This window comes from Rhinatrema bivittatum, chromosome 8, assembly GCF_901001135.1.
Source record: "Rhinatrema bivittatum chromosome 8, aRhiBiv1.1, whole genome shotgun sequence".
Classification (NCBI taxonomy): domain Eukaryota; kingdom Metazoa; phylum Chordata; class Amphibia; order Gymnophiona; family Rhinatrematidae; genus Rhinatrema; species Rhinatrema bivittatum.
Window position 1 is genome coordinate 68,738,025 of NC_042622.1, and position 20,568 is coordinate 68,758,592.

General features: G+C 45.1%; 1 protein-coding gene across 6 annotated transcripts in view; it reads left to right on the forward strand.

Annotated features, from left to right (window-relative positions):
- The window catches only part of RALGAPB (Ral GTPase activating protein non-catalytic beta subunit), a 392,859-nt gene that overhangs the window by 24,817 nt on the left and 347,474 nt on the right, over positions 1-20,568 (forward strand). For 3 of the 6 annotated variants that reach the window (XM_029614592.1, XM_029614594.1, XM_029614595.1), the window contains exon 8: positions 1,487-1,534. The exons of the other annotated variants lie outside the window; for them this stretch is intronic. In XM_029614592.1, coding sequence (XP_029470452.1) covers positions 1,487-1,534 — 48 coding nt within the window. The remainder of the gene's footprint in view (positions 1-1,486; positions 1,535-20,568) is intronic. 6 annotated transcript variants of the gene reach the window in all.

The window sequence follows — 20,568 nt, forward strand, 5'->3', positions numbered from 1 at the left end:
CAGAAGCAGCTCCACTGATGTTGGGTAACTTCGCATATACATATCTTTCCATTCTTCCCATTACCTTCTCTTTCTATAAAAATGGGAAATTCTTTCTTTCATTCTAAAATTGTTCCAGCTCCAATCTTTCCCTTAATAGTAAAAGAAAATGAAGCCCAAGTTATCTCAATAAGATCTGCATTTTTACGGTTTCAGGAAACTCAGTACATGGTTCAGAGCTTCCACTGAATAATTGGTTAATATTCTGCCAACATGAGTGACATCTGGGGCAGGCTAGAGTGGTTTTCCACAGGCAGAGAATGAGAGGTCCTTGTTCTCGGCACCCACTACCTTGCAGGTTACAGTTCTGGGTATTTAAACTATCTAAAGTTAGCAGACTTACCCAGTTAATGTATTTATTATATGCAGTAGATGATTGTAGACTTCAGGTGCCATTTCCTGATGGGTAGTGGTTTTACGTCAAGTGTCTGAATTATTTGTCCTTCATATATGGAAAGATCCGAGTAAAATTCCAGATGGATTGATTAAAATCAAGCAGAATGCCTTGATTTTAAATAATTGATTTTAATAAATATATCCATTTATACCTTGATTGGTATGTATTTTATAGTATATCCATATACATGGACACATTCTCATTGGTTGCTGCCACCATGCAAATGAGTTATTTGTATTTCTGTTTGTGTACAAGTGCAAGGATGCAACATTTTTAAGATGTTTGCTTGAAGTGGCTATAGAACATCCAGAAACTAAGGTTGGTAGCATCTGGACAAGTTAATGGCTTTCTGTGAGCTGCAATGTAGAGTCCTGAGCTGAACAGCACTCCCAGTAAGGAGAAGCTGTTTTATGGAACATGAGACCAAGTAGCTGGGCTCATGGTTTAATCACAAGAATGATGGGGGTCATCTTGCGTTACAGCTGGGTTCTGCCTAAGGCCTTCCATGACTTTATTTTCCAGGTTGTTATACCCAAAGTCAGATTCAGTGCAGTCTGAGATCTCTTGTGGCCTGTTAATCATTTCCTTTTGGAGGGTAAAATTTTATAATGTATTTCTTTGACTCTTCATAGAGGACAAAAACCTTTAACTCAAGATTTTTGAAAGGCACTTCAATTAAGCCCCTCTGCTTTTGTTTAAAATTTTAAAATTACATCTTTTTGTACCTTAAAACATGTTATATTTAATGCAGATTTTCTTTTAAACCATTTTATGTTTAAAAATATTAATACAAAAATTCTGATTTTTTTTTTTTTTTTTTTTTTAGTTTTTAATTCTTGGATATTTATCCATCCTGGAATTTTCCAAATTGCTGGATTCCATAGAACTAGATCACTTTCTACAGTGCTTAAGGAAGTGTTTTCTATTTCAAAAACTATAGCAAAAAGGATGTTTGAACATTTAAAAAAATTAATCCTGTTAATACTGTTTCATTCCATTTGTCATATTTGTGAAATGTTCAGTAGCAAATTAATTTTTTTCCTTCTCTAGGAGTTGCAGTCTTTAAGAAAAAAGGGTGTGAAAGATTACCCACATATGGTACTCAAATCTGATACTTGATGCACTGTGGTAGAAAGAATCTGGGCTGATGGGGATAATCTCTTTAAATCCAAATGATTTTAATCATGGTTGTGGCTAATGGTTAAAAAATGTTACAAAGCTGCAGCATTCTGTGCGATTCCATTGGAGTATATAATATTTTTAATTTGAACATTGAATTTTATTTTGTATTAATTGTTTGTATATATGTACATATACATACATATGTATATACATTATAATTTTCAAATTTTACTGTAGTTTCCATTTTGAGTGCTTAATGTATAACAGAATACTGCTTCTTGATTTAGAGGGTGCTCAAAAGTCTTTATGGAATCAGTAGTCCTTTGTCCAGTCACCTTTAAAATCCTGTCTTCCATTTAATATATGTATATCACACAGACAGCGTTAGTCTGGACTCACCAGCAGAATGAACTGCAGAGGTGTTAGGTGGAGGGATCTTTCTCCATGACCTTGGGAATCTGAACTAGCCTTTCTCACAAGCTTCAAAAAAAAATTCTTCCAGCATCACTAAATTTATATTTAATTAGATTTGCATGAAGCAAGGCATTTTACACATTTTAATTCAAATGTTTGAATATATTAATTAACCACAACATGAATGATGGCACACAGAATTTGCAGATGATACGAAATGGGGAGGAGATGTCAGTGTTAGAATTCAAACTCATCTTGAAAAATTTTAGAAAAGGTCGGAAATAAGATGAAATTCAGAAAGGACAAATGCAAGATACTATACTTATGAAGAAAACATCAAATACATAAATATAAAATGGAATTATTGATGAGGCAGTGGTACTGCAGGTAAAGGTTGCATGGTTTGTGGCTTATAGTAGACCAAACCATGAACATGAGTTAGCTATGTAGTATTAATTTTTCTTGTAATAACACCGTACTGGAATATATTAACAAGAAAAAAATGAAGGAATCATCCCATTGTATTCAGCATTGGCAAGATTGCTATTGGAATACTGTGTCTAGTTTTTGAGTAACAAACTTTGAAGAAAGATGTAGGGATTCTGCACAGTGTTCATTGGAGTGCAACAAAAATTCTGTATTCTTGGTAATATGACTTATGAAGAAAGGTTGCAGGAGTTGGACTTATTTAGCTCAGGGGAGTGAAGATAGAAGCAGTAGTAGTAAAATACATACAAGGTATTAGAATAAAACCATCATGTCTTCTATCTCCAATGGAAAAGGGCCAGAAATAACAGGCTTAACTTTCAACCGGGAAAATTTAAGTTGGACAGGAAAAAAATTTCGAACTAGAAAGGTAACTAAACAGTGTTACCTAGGGTCCGATGTAAATTGACACACAATTTCTGTGCATATATTTTTTTAGCATACCCGGCAAAAGCAGGGGCCTCCATGGACTGTAATAAGGGGACGGCATGTAAATTAAATGTATGCAAGACCAAATACACGTGCCAATACCCACATAAAATCCAGTATGTAGAAAGTTGCGGGAAAAACCCACACTAAAATAGGTGCAATTGAAAAAATGTTGTAGACATGCACGGGGTATTAAGAAAGGTAGAAGGAAGGCAAAATGATTACTGGCATGGTTAAAAGGTGAGGTGAAAGAGTCTATTATAGCCAAAACAACTTTTCCTAGCGTGTAGCAGATGGACTCGGGACCAATGGGTATACTGTGCTCCTGATAGCAGTTGGAGACGGAGTCAGATTTCAATCTGACGTCAGCCCTCGTACATATACCCCTGCAGGAAGCTCTGCTCTTCAGTATTTCTCCGTCTCCATAGCAGTTCGGGACTTTATACACGCTTGCACAGCATTAGAGTATTCTAACCAAAGAAATCTAAAATAAAGAACAAATCTTACCTCTACAGACAAGCCCCACTCTCCTACGGTGATACTTACGGGTCCCTCCCCCAGTTGAGAATTCCTGAGATGATTTCAGCAATCCCTCAGAGGTAGGCCTCTGTTCGGCAGCCGGTTCCCGGCGTGGACTTAGCCCCAGGCAACGGATGCGGCACGCAGAGGCAAGCCGGGCGCACAAATCACTTGTGCGCAAAACAGTGCGCACATAAGTGCTGTGCGCACAGTGATGCACGTGAGGGTGCCGGGTGCACAGCCACACGCTCAATGGTGCCGGGCGCATAAGTTAAATCTGTGCGCACAGTGGCACGCGGATCTGACCTACACGCACAACTTCGCGGCCGGAGCACATAACTAAGCCTCCCAGCGTACACTTGAACGTACAACCCGGGGGTTTCTGCAATTCTACACACACAAGCCATGGCGCCACCGGACAAGAAGCTCAAGGCTTAGTTCCTCTGCCCAGCATGTCACATAAGAGCTGCGCAGCACGAAGAGGCCACGGCTCTGTGTCTACAATGCGAGGAGGCCCCGGGTGAACCAGGTCAAGGTGCTCCTCAGCCAATACTGGGATCCGGATCCACCGACAGTACACCAGACCTCTCTATCCCCAGCGGGAGCCTCCTTCAATCGGGGCTCACTGGGGATGCAGCGCCTCTCAATTTGGACCCAGCATCTTTCTCCTGGTTAGAATTCTCCAAAGGCCTACATACCTTTGTCCACATGCAACTAGCACCTCCAATGTCACAGCCACAACCTCCCCCAGAGGACCCTGACATCCCGGGACCCTCTAAACCCAGAGAAGTACCTCTCCCGCCCAAAAGCCCCAACATTGGGAACTCTGACACCTCTGACAAGGATCAAGACTCCCTGGAGGAAGGGGAAATTCCCCCAGGAACAGAACCTTACCGAACCATGAGGCGGTTTTCGCCAAAGACGAATTATCAGACCTCGTGGCTCACAGCTTGAAAGAGCTCGCTATCTCGGGCACGAGTGCCACAGGGGAACCAAAGACGAACCCCCTCCTCGAGGGACTCTGTCAGGCCTCCCGCCATTTCCCTTTGCTGCAAGCCGTTCAACAGCTGATTGACCTGGAATGGGAGGCTTCGGAGGCCATGTGCAAGGTGGGGGGGATGGACCCTGGTAGCCCTATACCCCCTGGACTCCGCTGCCAAAGATTTCCTGGCATTCCCCAAAGTGGATGCCCTGGTCTGTGCGGTCTCAAAGCGCACTACCATCCCAGTCGAGGGAGGAGTGGCACTCAAAGATGCCCAGAACAGACGTCTGGAATCCATCCTCAAACAGTCATTCGATGTATCAGCTATGTCACTACAGATCGCGGCCTGCTGTGCCGTGGTGACACGCGCCTGCTTATCAAAGACCAGGAACGCCACCACACCCATCGAAGCACAACCTCCCGACTTGGTGCGCACCGCAGCCAGAGGTGTTTCGTCCGTTGTAATAGCCAGAAGGCAACTCTGGCTCCGAAGCTGGTCAGCCGACGCAACGTCCAAGACAAGATTTAAGGGAATGCCCTTTAAGGGAACCCTCCTGTTCGGAAGTGAACTGGAAAAGTTAGCCGACAAATGGGTCGAATCCCCAGTACCGTGGCTACTGGAGGAGGACAAGAACAAGAGAAGCCAGTGCCCCTCCCCCCGAATATCTAAGGGAAGGGAATCACAGTGCTTCAAACCGTACAAAAGTACATATCAAGCATCTCACCCCACAGGCAGAGGCCAGTCCTTTCGGAACAAACACAGCAAAAGGGAGCCGGCGCGGGTCCAGGCCTCAGCCGCACCCCGCAATGAAGATCAGCCGACCCATCCACAGGCAGAAGCCATAGGGGGTAGACTTGCCTTATTCTACCAAAGATGGGTCGAGATAACTTCAGACAAGTGGGTCCTAACCATCATTCGAGAGGGATATTATCTGGACTTCCACAACATTCCTCCGGACAAATTTGTGAAATCTCCCTGCCACGACCCAAGAGGACAGCAGTGGAAACCACATTGACTAAATTGCTAGACTTAAAGGCCATGACGCCGGTGCCCACGCATCAACAAAATACTGGGCACTATTGCATCTATTTTATCGTTCCCAAGAAAGAGGGTTCATTCCGGCCCATCCTGGACCTCAAGACCTTCAACTGCTACCTGAGGGTACCTCGCTTCCGCATGGAAACCCTACCCTCGGTCATAAGGGCGATACAGCCGGGAGAATTTCTCACATCCCTGGATCCGCCAGAAGCCTACCTTCACATCCTGGTCCATCACGAGCATCAGCGTTTTTTTACGCTTCGCGATCCTGGACCACCACTGCCAGTTCCGGGTACTACCCTTTGGGCTAGCCACAGCACCCCTAACGTTCACCAAAATCATGGTTGTAGTGGCGGCGACACTGAGGAAAGAAGGAATCCTCGTACACCCATCTCTGGACGATTGGCTGATCAGGGCAAAATCACCAGAGAAAAGTCATCAGGCGACCACCAGAGTCAAAACTCTACTGGAGAACCTCGGGTGGGTTGTCAACAGAAATAAGTGCTGTCTGCAGCCCTCCCAATCTGTGGAGTACCTGGGAGTCCGATTCGACAGCAGACAAGACAAGGTCATTCTGACTCCTACAAGGAGAACAAAACTGATGAACCAATTGCGAAACCTGTTTAAGCAGTCTTCGCCCCAAGGTGTGGGACTACCTTCAAGTCCTCGTTCTCATGACATCCATACTGGAAGTGGTTCCATAGGCAAGAGCTCACATGCGACACCCCCCCCCCCCCCCCCTAACAGTGTTCCCTACTGTCACGATGGAATCCGATGTCCCAGAACTACTCCATTCACCTCCAGCTCCCGGAGGAAGTTCGAACCCAGCTACAATGGTGGCTACAAGAAGACCATCTGAGCAAGGGAGTAAGGCTGTCCCCGCAGACCTGGATCCTGCTCACCATGGATGCAAGCCTCCGAGGGTGGGGAGCCCACTGCCAGGAACTGACTGCCCGGGGCAATGGGACAAGGAAGAGTCGGGATGGAACATCAACCGACTGGAAGCACAGGCAGACAGGCTAGCCTGCCTATGGTTCAGTCACAGACTCCGGGGCGAATTGGTCAGAGTCATGTCGGACAATGCCACAACAGTTGCCTACATCAACCGCCAGGGAGGAACCATAAGCCAACAGGTGTCCCTGGAAATAGATCCTCTAATGGCGTGGGCGGAATCAAAACTACAAGAGATCTCAGCCACCCACATCGTGGGAAAAGACATCACTGCGGATTACCTCAGCAGAGACAGTCTAGACCCAGGGGAATGGAGGCTGTCGGCCTCAGCCTTCCAGTTGATAGTAAACTGCTGGGGAACACCAGCCATGGACCTCCTGGCAAACCTGGTCCAACGCCCAAGTTCCCAACTTCTTCAGTCACAGACGGGAACCGCAATCCAAAAGGATCGATGCCCTTGTCCAGGCCGCAACACCATTTATTCAATTTAAATGCAGTCCTTCCGCATGCTCCCGATGAGACAGTTCAGGCACACACAGCTGCACATATATTTCCTTAGCAAAATGAACTTCGGTAAGAGGATAAATATAATTTCAGAGTAAAATCATTAACGCCAATCCAACACACCATGCTGTAGATATGAGCTAACGAGTCAAGTTGAATCATGACCCAAAAAGCTAAAATTATTAATGGAGAAATTACTTACCTGATAATTTTGTTTTCCTTAGTGTAGACAGATGGACTCAGGGCCTTTGGATATAGTGTGCTCCTGATAGCAGATGGAGACTGAGTCAGATTTCAATCTGACATCAGCCCTAGTACATATACCCCTGCAGGAAGCTCTGCTCTTCAGTATTCTCTTCAAAAAGCAATTGTGGATATATGTGTGACTGAATAACTTGAATAATTTGGTTAACGTGATTAACTTGAACTGGTTGATGTGGTTATAGCTGGAGACCGCCAGTGCACTCAACCGAGAAACGCCAACACCCGGTAGGTATGAGTGTCTTAATTAGAGGGAAGCTTGGCTTACCAGTGTTTGTCTTGCTCTCTGGGATTGTCACCCAAGGTTTCCGTGTTTGTCTGCAGCCGTGGGCGGGATGCTGAGTCCATCTATCTACACTAAGGAAAATGAAATTATCGGGTAAGTAATTTCTCCAATCCTTCAAAAATTTGAAGAAGGATTCATCTGAAGAAAATAGGAAACAGCGTAAGCATTGTCAAGTTAACTATAAAACATTGATAAGGCAGGCTAAGAGAGAATTTCAAATGAGGTTGGCCTTAGAGGCAAAAACTCATAATAAAAACTTTTATAAATATATCTGAAGCAAGAAACCTGTGAGGGAGTTGGTTAGACCATTAGATGACCTAGGGGTTAAAGGGGCTCTTAGGGAAGATAAGGCCATTGCAGAAAGTCTAAATGAATTCTTTGCTTCTGTGTTTACTAATGAGGATTTTGGTGAGATACCGGTTCAGGAGATGGTTTTCAAGAGTGATGAGTCAGACGAACTGAACCAAATCACTCTGAACCTATAAGATGATGTAGAAGGCCAGATTGACAAACTAAAGAGTAGCAAATCACCTGGATCGGATGGTATGCATCCCAGGATTCTGAAGGAACTAAAAAATGAAATTTCAGATCTATTAGTTAAAATTTGTAACCTATCATTAAAATCATCCATTGTACCTGAAGACTGGAGGGTGGCCAATGTAACCCCAATGTTTAAAAAAAAAATTAAAAAAATAAAGGGCTTCAGGGGTGATCCAGGAAACTATAGACCAGTGAGCCTGACTTCAGTGCCAGGAAAAAAATGGAAATTATTCCAAAGATCAAAATCACAGATCATATAGAAAGACATGGTTTAATGGAACACAGTCAACATGGACTTACCCAAGAAAAGTCTTGCCGTACACATCTGCTTTATTTTTTTGAATGGGTTAATAAACGTGGATTAAGGTGAACCGGTAGATGTATTTGGATTTTCAGAAGGCATTTGACAAAGTCCCTCATGAGAGGCTTCTAAGAAAACTAAAAAGTCACAGGATAGAAGGTGATGTCCTTTCATGGATTACAAACTGGTTAAAAGACAGGAAACAGAGTAGGATTAAATGGTCAATTTTCTCAGTGGAAAAGGGTAAACAGTGGAGTGCCTCAGGGACCAGTGCTTTTCAATATATATATATATATATATATATATATATATAATGATCTGGAAAGGAATATGATGAGTGAGGTTATCAAATTTGTAAATGATTCAAAATTATTCAGAGTAGTTAAATCACAAGCAGATTACAATAAATTGCAGGAGGATCTTGCAAGACTGGAAGATTGGGCATCCAATGGCAGATGAAATTTAATGTGGATAAGTGCAAGGTGTTGCATATAAGTACAAATAACTAGTGCTGTAGTTACATGATGTTAGGTTCCGTATTAGGAGTTACACCCAGAAAAAAGATCTAGGCATCATAGTGGATAATACATTGACATCGTCGGCTGAGTGTGCTGCGGCAGTCAAAAAAGCAAACAGAATGTTAGGAATTATTAGGAAGGGAATGGTGAATTAAACAGAAAATGTCATAATGCCTCTGTATCTCTCCATAGTAAGACCACGTCTTGAGTACTGTGCACAGTTCTGGTCACTGCATTTCAAAAAAAGATATAGTTGCACTGGAGAAGCTACAGAGAAGGACAACCAAAATGATAAAGGGGATGGAACAGGTCCCTTATGAGGAAAAACTAAAGAAGTTAGGGCAGTTCAGCTTGGAGAAGAGACAGCTGAAGGGGGATATGATAGAGGTCTTTAAAATCATGAGAGGTCTAGGATGGGTAGATGTGAATCTGTTATTTACTTTTTTGGATAATAGAAAGACTAGGGGGCTCTCCACGAAGTTAACAAGTAGCACATTTTAAAACTAATCAGAGAAAATTCTTTTTCACTCAGCGCACAGTTAAACTCTGGAATTTGTTGCCAGAGGATGTGGTTAGTACAGTTAGTGTAGCTAGGTTTAAAAAAGGTTTGGATAAGTTCTTGGAGGAGAAGTCCATTAACTGCTATTAATCAAGTTGACTTAGGGTATAGTTACTGCTATTATTAGCATCAGTGCATGGGATCTACTTAGTGTTTGGGTACTTGCCAGGTACTTGTAGCCTGGTTTGGCCACTGTTGGAAACAGGATGCTGAGCTTGATGGACCCTTGGTCTGACCCAGTATGGCAATTTCTTATGTTCTTACTAGCTGTACCCGGCCACGCGTTGCTGTGGCAGAGCCTGGTTAAGTGGAAAAGAAAGAAAAGAGAAAGTGCATGGCTGTAATATGTTTAATTTCGCAATGCTTGTGGGTATACAATATTTTTAATTGTTCCATTGTTTTTGCAGATATAGAGATTGTCAGGTTTGCCAACTCTTGAACACGCAACATATAATTGTCCATGTGAGAAGCAATTGGTTTCTAGATCTAAACCGCAGAGTTGTAAAGATTGTCCTTGAGCTTTGTTGATGGTTATTGCAAACGCCATTCGAATTGGGAATTGCAATCTCTTAAATTGAAATGGCAGATCTGTTGGAATGATAGGGATGCGAGGAATGAGATCATCTTCACCTTTGAAAGGTTCTGTCAAGATTGTTGCTTCTATGACGTTGCTCACCAAATTTTTGACAGCAAGTCGTGTGCCGTTGCAAAGCGTTGGCTGGTTGATATTTCGTAACATGATAATTGGTACGCCGATTTTCAATTGTAGTATGTGAGGTGGCATGCCTGGGAGGTCGAGTGAATTCAAAAATTCTGTGGGATAATTAACTGCTTCATAAAGTTTGATCTTTGGTGAGGCATTATTTGTCTGAAGTAAAGCAGATGGCTGAATGGTCTGTTAAATGACCGAGGTGAATGGGACCGCAATGTCCCAAGAGAGTGAAATGCAAATGAAAGTAATGTATTTTTTCCTAGCTAAGACGCCCCAGATCATAAGACGCACCCAGGATGCAGAATGTGAAAAGAAAAAAAATGAAAATAGTTGGTGCTAAATGTGGTCTGTCCCTGGGCGTCTGTGTGTGTTAAGTAGTAAAGTAGGGGAGTGGCTAACCAATTTTTTACTCCCCATTTTGTTTTGCGGTCTGGGGATGGCTATTTCGGAGCCTTCCCCAGATCATGCAACTTTTGTCTTTGTTTGTGTGTGAACCCTCCTGCCCCCCCCAGCCCAGTGAAATAGTTACCCACCCTCCTGCCATCCCCAACAGTTGCCGAATGAATGAAACATCCCCCTCATCGTGACCCCTCCCCAAGATGTTTGCAATTAAATCAGTACAACCCCCCACCCTCCAGACCCCCCGAGACCTGATACAAATCTCTGTTGGTGGAGTGGGCGTTCAGGAGCTGTCTGGGAGTGATGTAATGGCATTGTGCCGTCGGCTGCCAGCAATGAAAATGGCTCCGATGGCCCTTTGCCCTTACTATGTCACTGGGGTCCAGCAATGGCAGCGGTCGGTCCTGTGACATAGTAAGGGCAAAGGGCCACCGGCTGCCAGTCCTGAAAATGGCACAGACGGGCCTTTGCCCTTACTATGTCACATGGGCTACCGCTGCCATTGGTGTCCCCGAGTGGCATAGTAAGGGAAAGGGCCGTCAGCGCCGTTTTGATTGCTGGCAGCCGACCGCCGTAGTCCAGGAGATGTGTCCCGGACCGCTCCTGGCCCCCCGCTGGAGTAGCCAGGACTTTTATCAGGTTTTGTGTGTGTTCGGAGGGTGTGGGAAGTAAAATAATTTGGCATGTGTGAGGAGGGTGGTGGGTGTTTCTTAACTGTAAAGGAAATTGTTATCTTCGCTGTATAAGACGGCCATACATTTCCCCCCCACTGTTGTGGTGAAAAAAGTGGGCAAATGTGTGAAAAAGGAAAGGAAACATGGACCCTGAATGGCGAAAGGATTAGTGTAGCGTGTGTTTGTGTAAGGTGTAACAGATGGCGCTTACGTCCAGCAGATGTCGCTGTTTTCAGGAAAAAATGTTTGAACCTTTTTTACCTGTCACAGGTGTGACATATCAGTAAGGTAAGTACAGAACCTTCCCGTATGCGAAAGGAAGGTTGTGTCCAAATTTGAAAGCAATCGGTGCAGTGGTTTCTGAGATCAGCGATTTTGTACAAACTATTTAACATTTTTATTTATATAGATGGGTATTTCTAGCTTACTGTTATTATATTGGCCCCACGTTATTCAAAAATAAATTCTTTCAGCTCCTACTGGTCCTTTTTACTCCTTTGCTTGCATTGATATGATTGTGTGTCCGTGCAGCCTTTTTGTCACTGGGCACCCGGGGCTGCCCAGCATGGATCAGCCCTACCGGGCGAGAGCAGAAGCCAGGATGGCAATCTCTGGGGGCTACAGACAAGCGCTGACATTGCCCGGAGCTACTGTGCTTTCACTTAACTCCTGCTCTGACCCAGGCTCTAAAAAACCCATGCTAATCAATCTGTCTGCTAGTGCGGCTCCCTACATAGCCTGTAAATAGATAATTCTTTTGCATGCACTTGTGCAAAACCTGCTGTGGATTATTGTGTGGTCATGTGCATGCATTTTTTCCACGCTAAACGCATTATTATATACGAACATACGTTTAGTGTGGAAAACCATATGTAATCACCTGAGCAAAAACCTGCAGCAGGTTTTGCACAGCTTATTATATTGGTCCCCATGTGAGGAGGTGGAATCACTGACCTCTTTTAAGACTAGATTAGATACACTTCTGTCTGGAATTTTTTAGTTCCCTGTACGTACCCAGATCAGTCCAGACTCATGGCTTTTGCCTCCCTGCCAGTAGATGGAGACAGAGAAAGTTTTACTGACACTGCAACATAACCTTGTGTGCCACTGCATCTCCTCTGTATTTCTCTGTCTCCAGCAGATGACAGATGGTTCAAAACCTGCAGTTCTGCAGTGTGGATACTGTTTGATTTTTGGAGCCTTCCTCACAGGGGGTTTTTGGGTCCTAGTGGGTCCTTCCCTGTCTGTCTGAGGTGGATGAGCTGGGGGTTGGTGACCCTTTTTTTTTTTTTTTTGTAATTATCTTTTTATTAAGGCAATAACAACCATATATCATACATAAAGAAAAACCCAATTCCATAATAATACATTATGAACCATACAATGCAATCAAACTCTAACATGGCATTCTCCGATGAAAGCGGAAAAATATATGCCTTCAGATCCCTTTCCTCCCCGAATACCTTCCCTCCCCCCCCTCCCTTGCACTAGTCTGTTCTTATGTCTGTGTTGCATCTTGAACCTGTAGCCAGCTCTTATAAGCCTGCCAAATGTCATTGTATCGAGATAGTCTGTCTCTTCGGATCGCTGTGATATATTCCATGTGATGTATCCATTTAAGTCTCTGAAGAACCTCAGTCCGAGTCGGAGCTCTTTCATCCTTCCAGTGTCTCGCAATTTCTCCGCGCACCGCATGTGCCACCGCTCTTAAGAAATGTTGTTGTGGCTTTGTCACATTTTCCACTGAGGCATGTAGCAGAGCCCCTTGCATTGTCCAAGTCATCTTTTTTAGAAGAGAATCATTACACCATTTCTCCACTTGACCTCACAACTGTTGAATCACAGGGCACTGCCCCCACATATGCTTAAAATACCCTACTAACCCACACTTTTTCCAACATAAATCATCTTTTTTGACCTTCATTTTACATAATTTAGATGGAGTATAAATCCATCGGTACAAAATTTTATAACTTTGCTCCACCATTTGTGCAGAAATGGAGCAACGGCTCACCGCATGAAAACATACATCCCAGTCCCTTTCTGTCCATGAGAGCCCCATGTCTTTTTCCCAGGCTGCTATGTGTCCCAATGGTTGAGGCAAAATCCCATTCAGTAAACTATATAATTTTGATATGGCACCAGACACCAAGTGCGCTTTCTCGCAATAACCTTCCAGCAAAGTTTTCCCTTTGATCAGGTCCGCTTTTACCGCTTTGGATGTGAGAAAGTGCCTAACCTGTAGGTAAGTGTAGTGATCTTTTCTACTGAAGCCATATGTAGTTCTTAACACCTCAAACGATAAAACCCCCTGCACTTGCCATAGTTTCCCCAAGGTAGATAGCCCCTTCCCCTCCCACTCCTGAAACACCTTCCCGTCTACCCCAGTGGAAAAAGCTGCTGTACCCCATATGGAGGTAGAATGTAAAAACCTGCGGTCTCCTATAAGCTATTTTCCAAGCACGCCATATAGTAAAGGTGGTGATCGTACATGGAGAGAAGCTGTCCATCGTCAGCGCTTGCCCCCCTTCCTTCCAAAACAACTGCGATATTTGCACTCCCTGGGCCATGGCGCTCTCTATTTGTACCCACTGTTTAACCGTCACCGAATTGTGACAGTCAATGATCGCTTTTAACTGTGATGCGACATAATATTTAGCAATATTTGGTACCCCCAAACCTCCATCCATTTTATTTTGGTAGAGCAGTGCCCTCGCCACTCTTGGTGGTCTGCGTTTCCAGATAAACGAAAATATTTTAGATTGCAATCCCTTCAAACATTTAGCTGGAATAAGACATGGTACTGTTTGGAAAAAATACGCTAACCTTGGTAGCGGTCATTTTTACAGCGGCTATTCTACCTAGCCAGGACAGAAATAGTCTGTTCCAAGTGTGCATATCCTGGTCCAATTTCTTAAATAAAGGCAGATAGTTCTGGCGAAATATAGCTCCATAGTCTGCTCCTATGTGAATCCATAAATATTTCACCGTCTGCTTAGCCCACTGAAAGGGAAAGAGAGCCTTTAAATGTGAAATTTGTGTGGTAGATAAGGAAATTGGAAGCAGCTCTGATTTAGTTTGGTTCACTTTAAAGCCAGATACTTTCCCATATCCATCCAATTCCTCTAATAACCTATGCAGTGACTGTTCTGGGTGTGACAGCGTGAACAAAACATCATCTGCATATAAAGATGTTTTGTACATCTGCTTTCCAAGTCTAATGCCCTGTATGTCTTTTGCCTGCCGGATTTTCTCCGCCAGCGGCTCTAGACATATGGCGAACAAGAGCGGGGAAAGTGGGCACCCCTGTCTGGTGCCACGCTGTACTGGAAAAGTATCCGAATAGCCCCCATTGATCTTGATACAGGCAGCGGGATCTGTATACAATTCCCGTACCCACCCTAAGAATCTGTCTCCCAGACCCATCTTTTCCATTACTTTAAACAGGAAGGGCCAGTGTACCCTATCGAATGCTTTTTCAGCATCCACTCCAAATAATACAGATTGAATTGTATTCTGTTTTGCATAGTAAATGAGATTAATAACCTTCCGAACATTATCTCCTGCCATTCGTCCCGGCATAAATCCAGCTTGATCATCATGTATTAGGGACAGTATAACGACCTTTAACAGAGTAGCCAAAATTTTAGCCAACAACTTGAGGTCGACATTAATAAGAGATATCGGCCGATAAGAACTAAATTGGGTTGGGTCCTTCCCTGGCTTCGGGATGATTGTAATGCCGGCAACATTCGCTGCGGCAGACAGGTGTCCCCCCACTCCTAAGCTGTTAAACACCCTCGTCAGTGGGCCCACCAACACATCTTTAAATTTTTTATAAAAGAGTGGGGTGTACCCATCAAGACCGGGGGCTTTCCCTGGCTTCAATTCCATAATAGCCGCTAAGACTTCCGCAGCAGTGATAGGTTGACCCATCCCCTCGGTTACTTCATTGTCTAAACAAGGTAACTGAATTCCCTGGAGGTACGAGTGTATGTCTGCGTCTGTGGCCCTATCCTCCTTAGCATAAAGCTCGGCAAAGAAAAGATTAAATTGGTCCCGAATCCCCGCCCCATCCACTACCAAGGAGCCATCGTGTGATTTAATTTTAGTAATCAGGGATTGTGGTGACCCTTTTTATATGCTCGGTCTTTGCGTCCATGGTGTGTAAATCTGGTGATCCAGATCCCTTCCCTTCATGAGGCCACTGAGGCAGCTACAGGCTCAGGGAGTTTTATTCTTGGAGGCGATTTATTCCTCTGGCAGCTCTATTTTACAGCCAGGGGAAGAAGAAGCTTCATAAAATTACATTTAAAAAAAACAAAACAAAAAACCACAATTAAGTTAAGCTATACTTTGCCGATAACGTCCTCCTTGCTAGTTTTGGTGGCTGGGGTGTTGAGGTAAGCAATCGACTGCGATGGGATGTGGGTTGGTCTGCCGTGCTTGGCGCGATCTCGGCTTAATAGAGAAGGACTGTGTTCCGGCTGTGTGTTGGGCAGGGTGGGCCGTCTGAGGGCCGGGTGAGCATGAAGAGACAGCAGCTGGCTTCCCCTTTGTCTCCCTCAGCTTATCGGGATTTGCAGGTGGGAGACTATCCCTTCCCACTCAGTGTGGGAACGGCAGCCATCTTGAATTCCTTGTCGACTGTTCGCATGCTGTCGGGGGGGGGGGGGGGTGCAGGGAAGAGGATGTTCCCCTGTGTTTGGCCCCGGCTTGCTCCGGAGGGGAACAGGAAGGTTTGGAGGGGGAAGAAGTTCACAATATACCCATGTCTGGTCTAAAATGACTTTTTCTGCCAACTTTGTTTTGTTGCTGCATGAGGCCTAGTTGGCTAAGCAGCAGGTGGTGTCATCCACTCTGGAGTGGATTCGACCACTGGCAGGACGTGGTAAGGGGTCCAAGATAGCTCAGTTCACTAGCAAACAGGTTTCCCTGTCCAGAGGTTGGTAGGTCCTTCTCAGTTGGGATGTGGTGGAGATGAATCTAGGATGGTTCCCCAGAGGGGATGATCCAGAGGAGGTTCCGGTCTTCAAGGGTGATGACCTAAAATGGTCCTTCTTTTTCAGGTCGAAGAGTTAAGGCCCTTAATTCCTCAGGCTCTTCAAAAGCTTGGGGTCAAAGTGCCTCAGGAGCATTTGGAGGGGGCTGATGCAGGCCTGGACGGGCTGAGGGGTCTAGCGAGAGCCTTCCCATACCATAAGTCTGTTGAAAGGGATTGGGGGACTCCTGATGCAGGCCTGAAGGTGGTTGAAAGGGATTGGGGGACTCCTGATGCAGGTGGTTGAAAGGGATTGGGGGACTCCTGATGCAGGCCTGAAGGTGGGAAGGGCTCTGGCGAAGCTGTACTCTTTATTCGAGCCGACATTGGAACTTTTTGCCCTTCCCAAGGTTGATGCTGCAGTCTCAGCGGTTATGAAGAAGACAACTATTCCTGTGGCAGGGTCTGCAGCGTTGAAGGACGGGCAGGATTGGAAGTTGGAGGTGCTCCTTAAGAGGATTTCTGAGGTGTCAGCTCTAAGCTAATGGGCTGCTATTTGTACTAATTTTATGTAGCAGGCTTGTCTGCACTGGGTGCAGCAGCTACAGGAAAATCAGCCAAGCTCTGGTGAAGAGGAGAGTAGGGCTGAGCTTGTAGAGGCGGCAGTGGCTTAGGGGGCAGATGCCTTATATGACTTGGTAAGGGTGTCGTCTAGAATTATGGTATCTGCGGTCTCAGCCAGTAGGTTGTTAATGGTTGCGTAACTGGTCCGCAGATGTGTCCTCCAAGTCTCAGTTGGAGTTTCAGCCTTTTTAAAGGTAGACTCTTGTTTGGAGAGGACCTGGAGCAGTTGATGAAAAACATGGGCAAGAATAAAGTGCACAGATTACCTAAGGATAAGCCTAAGGGCAAGAGTTTTTTTTTTTTTTTTTCAGGTACGGCCTCATTTTTAGGAGGTCTTTCCTAACTAGAGGAGCGTCAGGACCACAGAAGCAGTTCTTGTTCTGGGGTCTGTCCTGGTGTCAGTCCTTTCGAGGGGGTTGAAGACTCTTCTGTGACACTGCAGGTAGTGGTGCAGCAGGAGCCAAGTCCTCCCAATGAGACGAGGCTGGTCCACTCCATCATTCCTTTCATAGGTGGTCACTTAACACGGTTTTACGGGGAGAGGGCCAAAATTACTCAGGATCAGTGGGTCCTTAGTGTAGCTGGAGACAGCTACACGTTAGAATTTGCACAACCCGTCCGAGATTTGTTTCTGCTTTCCCCTTGCGGATCATTAGTCAAGCAACTCCATGGTGCAGAAAATGCTGAGCTGCTTGTGGCAGCTAGGCGCGGTGATTCCAGTTTCTCACGACAAGCGAGGTACAAGAAGGTATTCCATTTACTTCATCATTCCGAAAAAGGAGGGCACCTTTCGGCCAATTCTGGACTTGAAAAAGGTGAACAACAGCGCTCAAGGTATCGCATTTCCGCATGGAGACCCTAAGGTCGGTTATAGCGGCAGTTCGCAAAGGAGAGTTTCTGGCTTCCCTAGATCTGACGGAAGCATATCTGCACATACCCATTCGGCAAGAACATCAGCGGTTTCTGAGGTTCATGGTTCTGGGTCAGTATTTTCAGTTTCAGGCCCTTCCCTTCGGGTTAGCCACAGCACCATGACCCTTCACCAAGGCTATGTTGGTAGTGGCGGTGGCTTTGCGTCTGGAAAGTGTTTTAGTGCATCCTTATCTAGGCGACTAGCTTATCAGTGCAAAGTTGGAAGATCTGTGTCATCGGTTGGTTTAGAAGATGACTGGTTTACTCAAGTTGCTCGGCTGGGTAGTAAACTTGGCATAGTCACTTGGTTCCTTCGCAGTCCCTAGAGAATCTAAGTGCCTGTTTCAAGACACAGAAGGGCAAGGTGTTTTTCACAGAGGAGTGTGTTCAGGAGCTACAGGGACAGATTCGGTGTTTATTGGTGTTGCCAATACCCAAGGTCTGGGATTATTTGCAGATTCTGGGTTCAACTGCATCAACCCTAGAATTAGTACCATGGGCATTTGCTCATATGAGACCCTTACAGAGGGTTTTTTTGGCTTGGTGGAACCCGCTCTTGGAGGAGTTTGATCTTCCCTTGCCACTTGAGGGAGTCGTGCGAGACAGCCTGTCTTGGTGGCTTCTAAGTTCCAATTTAGTGCATGGTGTAGACTTAAAGATTCCGGATTGGGTGTTGCTTACAACCGATGCCAGTCTATCTGGTTGGGGAGCGGTTTGTCAGCAGCAGTCCGCTCAGGGCTGCTGGTCCATGAAAGAGGCTTCCTGGTCAATCAATCGATTAGAGGCCAGAGCAGTGCACTTAGTCTTATGGGCCTTTCTCCCGTTGGTGAGAGGTCGGTCGGTGAGGGTCCTGTCAGACAGTGCGATGACAGCAGCCTATATCAATCGACAGGGTTGAACCAAGAGTTGAGAAGTATCCCAGGAGGCTCAAGAGTCGATTCGTTGGAGCATCACCTGGAGCTAATAGCGGCATTGCACATCACAGGGATTGAAAACGTCCAAGCGGATTTTTTGAGTCGCAAGATGTTAGATCCATGGGAGTGGGAGATGTCAGACAGCGATGCAGCTCATCCGCGAGAGGTGGGGCTCCCCTCACATGAATCTAATTACAACTCGCCGGACTGCCAAGGCAGTTCATTTTTTCAGTCAAAGAAGAGAGCGCGGGACTGAGGGCATCGATGATCTGGTGATACCTTGGCCTCGGGAGGTGCTGCTTTACGCCTTCCTTCCCTCCATGGCCAGTAGAGGCAAAGGGTTGCAATGAATAGAGAGACATCAAGGCGAGGTAGTGTTGGTGGCTCCAGAGTGGCCGCGGTTTGCAGATCTGGTCAACTTGGCCATGGACAGGCCTTCTTCGTCAGGAACCCATATTTTCAGACCAAGCTGCTCAATTTTGTCTAGCAGCATGGCTTTTGAGAGGTGGTGTTTGAGATGCAAGGGCTTTCCCGAGACTGTGATTGCTATGATTTTGCAGGGTAGAAGAAAGTCAACCTGTCTTTCGTGTGTGAGGGTCTGGAAGGTTTTTGAGTCTTGGTGCACCACTCACGGGGTCCAGGCCCTGAAATCTTCCTTGTCAGATATTTTATCCTTTCTGCAGGAAGGTTTGGTCAAGGATTTGGCTTTAAACTCTCTGAAGGTCCAGGTGGCAGCTATCTGTTGTCTTTTTGAGGCAAGGTTGAGGGTTCCTCCTTGTTGTCTCATCTGGATGTGGTTCATTTTCTCTAGGGGGCTAAGAATTTGCATCCACTGGTGCAGGAGTTTGTCCATCTTGGAATCTCAATCTTGTTCTCAGGGGCTTAAGAAGAAGAACATGCCATACTGGGTCAGACCAAGGGTCCATCAAGCCCAGCATCCTGTTTCCAACCGTGGCCAATCCAGGCCATAAGAATCTGGCAAGTACCCGAAAACTAAGTCTATTCCATGTTACCATTGCTAGTAATAGCGGTGGTTATTATCTAAGTCAACTTAATTAATAGCAGGTTAATGGACTTCTCTTCCAAGAACTTATCCAATCCTTTTTTAAACACAGCTATACTAACTGCACTAACCACATCTTCTGGCAACAAATTCCAGAGTTTAATTGTGTGTTGAGTGAAAAAGAACTTTCTCTGATTAGTTTTAAATGTGCCACATGCTAACTTCATGGAGTGCCCCCTATACTTTCTACTATCCGAAAGAGTAAATAACCTATTCACATCTATCCGTTCTAGACCTCTCATGATTTTAAACACCTCTATCATATCCCCCCTCAGCTGTCTCTTCTCCAAGCTGAAAAGTCCTAACCTCTTTAGTCTTTCCTCACAGGGGAGCTGTTCCATTCCCTTTTATCATTTTGGTCGCCCTTCTTGTGTGAGGTTCCCTTTGAACCGCTCAGTAAAGCAACTCTTAAGGACTTGACTCTTAAGGTGGTTTTCCTGGTGGCAATATGTTTAGCTAGGAGAGTATGCGAGTTGCAGGCTTTGTCTTATCGTGATCTATTCCTTCAGATTTCCAACTCCGGGGTTTCCTTGCATACAGTACCTTCCTTTTTACTGAAAGTGGTTTCGCCATATCACATGATTCAGACAGTGGAGCTTCCAGCTTTTCCAGAGATGGATGTGTCTGTTCTTCACGCGAAGAAGCTTAAGTTGGATGTACGCAGGGCATTGTTGAGATATCTCAAGGTTGTTAATGACTTTAGAAGTTCGGATCATCTTTGTTCTGTTGAGCGGTCCAAGAAGAGGTTTACAGGAATCTAAGGTTACTATTGGGCGGTGGCTCAAAGAGGCCATTGGGTCGACTTACATATTTAAGGTTCATCTGCTTCCTGGAGGTTTGCATGCTCATTCTACACGCTGTCAGGTGGCCTCGTGGGCAAAGGCTCAACTAGTTTTTCAGCAAGAAATGTGCAGGGCAAGACTTGGAAGTTGCTGCATACCT